The 1,996-nt window shown below is 40.7% G+C and overlaps 1 protein-coding gene across 1 annotated transcript; it reads right to left on the reverse strand.

The window, feature by feature from the left end:
• Positions 1-17: 17 nt before the first annotated feature.
• On the reverse strand, positions 18-1,539 carry LOC123967229 (E3 ubiquitin/ISG15 ligase TRIM25-like; the record flags this gene model as incomplete). The annotated part of the gene is made up of 2 exons (XM_046043281.1): positions 1,368-1,539; positions 18-721 (listed from the first exon to the last, which is right to left on the reverse strand). A coding segment is annotated over exon 2 (611 nt), but the record flags the coding sequence as incomplete, so codon positions are not given.
• Positions 1,540-1,996: the final 457 nt, after the last annotated feature.

A 1,996-nucleotide genomic window follows, 5' to 3' on the forward strand; every position in this document is an offset into this window, starting at 1 on the left:
GCCGCTTCACATCGGACCTTCTTTTCTCCATCAGACGGATCAGCTCGGTGAAGATCTTCTCACTGTCCTCCACTGCTTTATCAGCAGAGCCATTGATAACCTCCACCTCCTGCTGAAGCACCTTCATATATTTCTCTCTGTCCTGGATTCTCTGCTGGATGTTTTTTTGACTCACCTCCTGGAGCTTCTTGGAGGGCTCCACCAGCTTGTGTGTTTTAAATGTGGGTGATTCATAATGAGGCTGCAGGTGTTTCTTACAGTAAGAGGCCAGACAGACCAGACAGAACTTGAGGGCTTTCAGTTTTCTCCCAGTGCAGACATCACAGGCCACATCTTCAGGTCCAGCATAGCAGTGATCAGCAGGAGCAGCTTGGAGTCCAGACTTCTTCAGTTCCTCCACTAAATCTGCTAACATGGTGTTTTTCACCAGGACTGGCCTCGGTCTAAAGGTCTGCCTACACTGAGGGCAGCTGTGGATTTCCTTTCCATCCTCCAAATCCCAGTGGGTTCTAATACAGTTCCTGCAGTAGCTGTGTCCACAGGGAATAGTCACCGGATCCTTCAGTAGATCCAGACAGATGGAACAAGAGAAGGTTTCTCGGTCCAGTTTTACTCTTTTCTGCGCCATTTCTCCTCTCAGTGGAGCTTTGATCCAATCAGCATGTGTTTCTGCAGCGTCTGTCAGCTCCTGCACTTCACCACTCGTCTTCAAACTGTAGATCTGAAGGGAAGGGAACAAGGAAATATAAGTTATGGACAGACTGGAGCTTGTTGTGTTGGAGAGAAAATCAACTACATTTTTCTCAAAGTTTTAGTTACTAATTAATTTACTGAGTAAACGTTTTTATCCCCTTACAGTGCAGTGAAAACCATGTATCTCCAAATTTGATGACTTTGTTTTATCCTGATAAACTACTTCTTAAGCTAAATAAACTATTTAAACCTGTCTTGGATTAAGTGGAAAATGCATCATCATGAAGCTGAAAAGGGCTTGTTTTTCTGGGCTAATTTTAGAGATGGAGATACATGGTTCTCATAGGACAGCTGAACTTGAAATAATAATAATAATAATAATAATAATAATGAAAATATGATGCATTGCTGTAGATTAAACTACCCTGCAGCATGTAAACTAATGGAGTATTTTCACAGTGTGTATTAGTACTTTTCCTCCAGTAAATGATCAGAGTACTTCTCCCACCACTGGTTCTTCTGTTACCCAGCAGGGACTCGCTCACACACACTTTAACAGTTTCTACTCTGCACAAAACTGAACTCTAACTTCCTCTAAATATGACAGGAACATTGTTTTTACACTCAGCAAGTTCTTCCAGCCACGTTAACTCTGTTTAAGATCCACAACTTACCTGAAACACCTGGAGAAACAATCAGGAGAGTGAGGAGGTGAAGTTTCCTCAGAGAGAACTTCAGTCTAATGAGGAAAACCAGGGATTTTATTCAGCAGCCATGTGGGTGGAGACAGAAGCAATCGAGCTCAGGCTTTCAGATTCAGACCACCCTGTAGATCACAGATCAACACTAGTGCAGTTTAAACTGAACAGTAAAACATAAAAGAAACAATTTCAAACAAACACGTTTTTAGTATTTTAACACTCCCTAGTTAGTTTTCAACTTTGCTGAGTTGTCCTGTAATTCAGTTTAATCAAACGTTTTATTGATTACAATAGTTCAAACAGCCTACTATACATGAAAGCCAGATCCATTAATCAATGCTGTAAAGATGATGAAACTCCAATAATGTAATAAAATATAATGAAACTATATTATTGTAAGTTATAAGTTACTTGTTCATCTCTGAATCTCACAGGACATGAATGTATTTCTCTCTCTAGGCTGAAGCCCCCTCCCTTTATAACTTATTGTAGACTGAACTAGGAAGCTTTGAATGGAGAAATGAAAGACTTGACATGATGCCACTTTGTTTTGATTGTATCTGCTGTTGGAGAGTTTTGTGCTCAGCTCCCTCATAGTCTCT

The sequence above is a fragment of the Micropterus dolomieu genome, unplaced genomic scaffold, assembly GCF_021292245.1.
Source record: "Micropterus dolomieu isolate WLL.071019.BEF.003 ecotype Adirondacks unplaced genomic scaffold, ASM2129224v1 scaffold_156, whole genome shotgun sequence".
NCBI lineage: Eukaryota > Metazoa > Chordata > Actinopteri > Centrarchiformes > Centrarchidae > Micropterus > Micropterus dolomieu.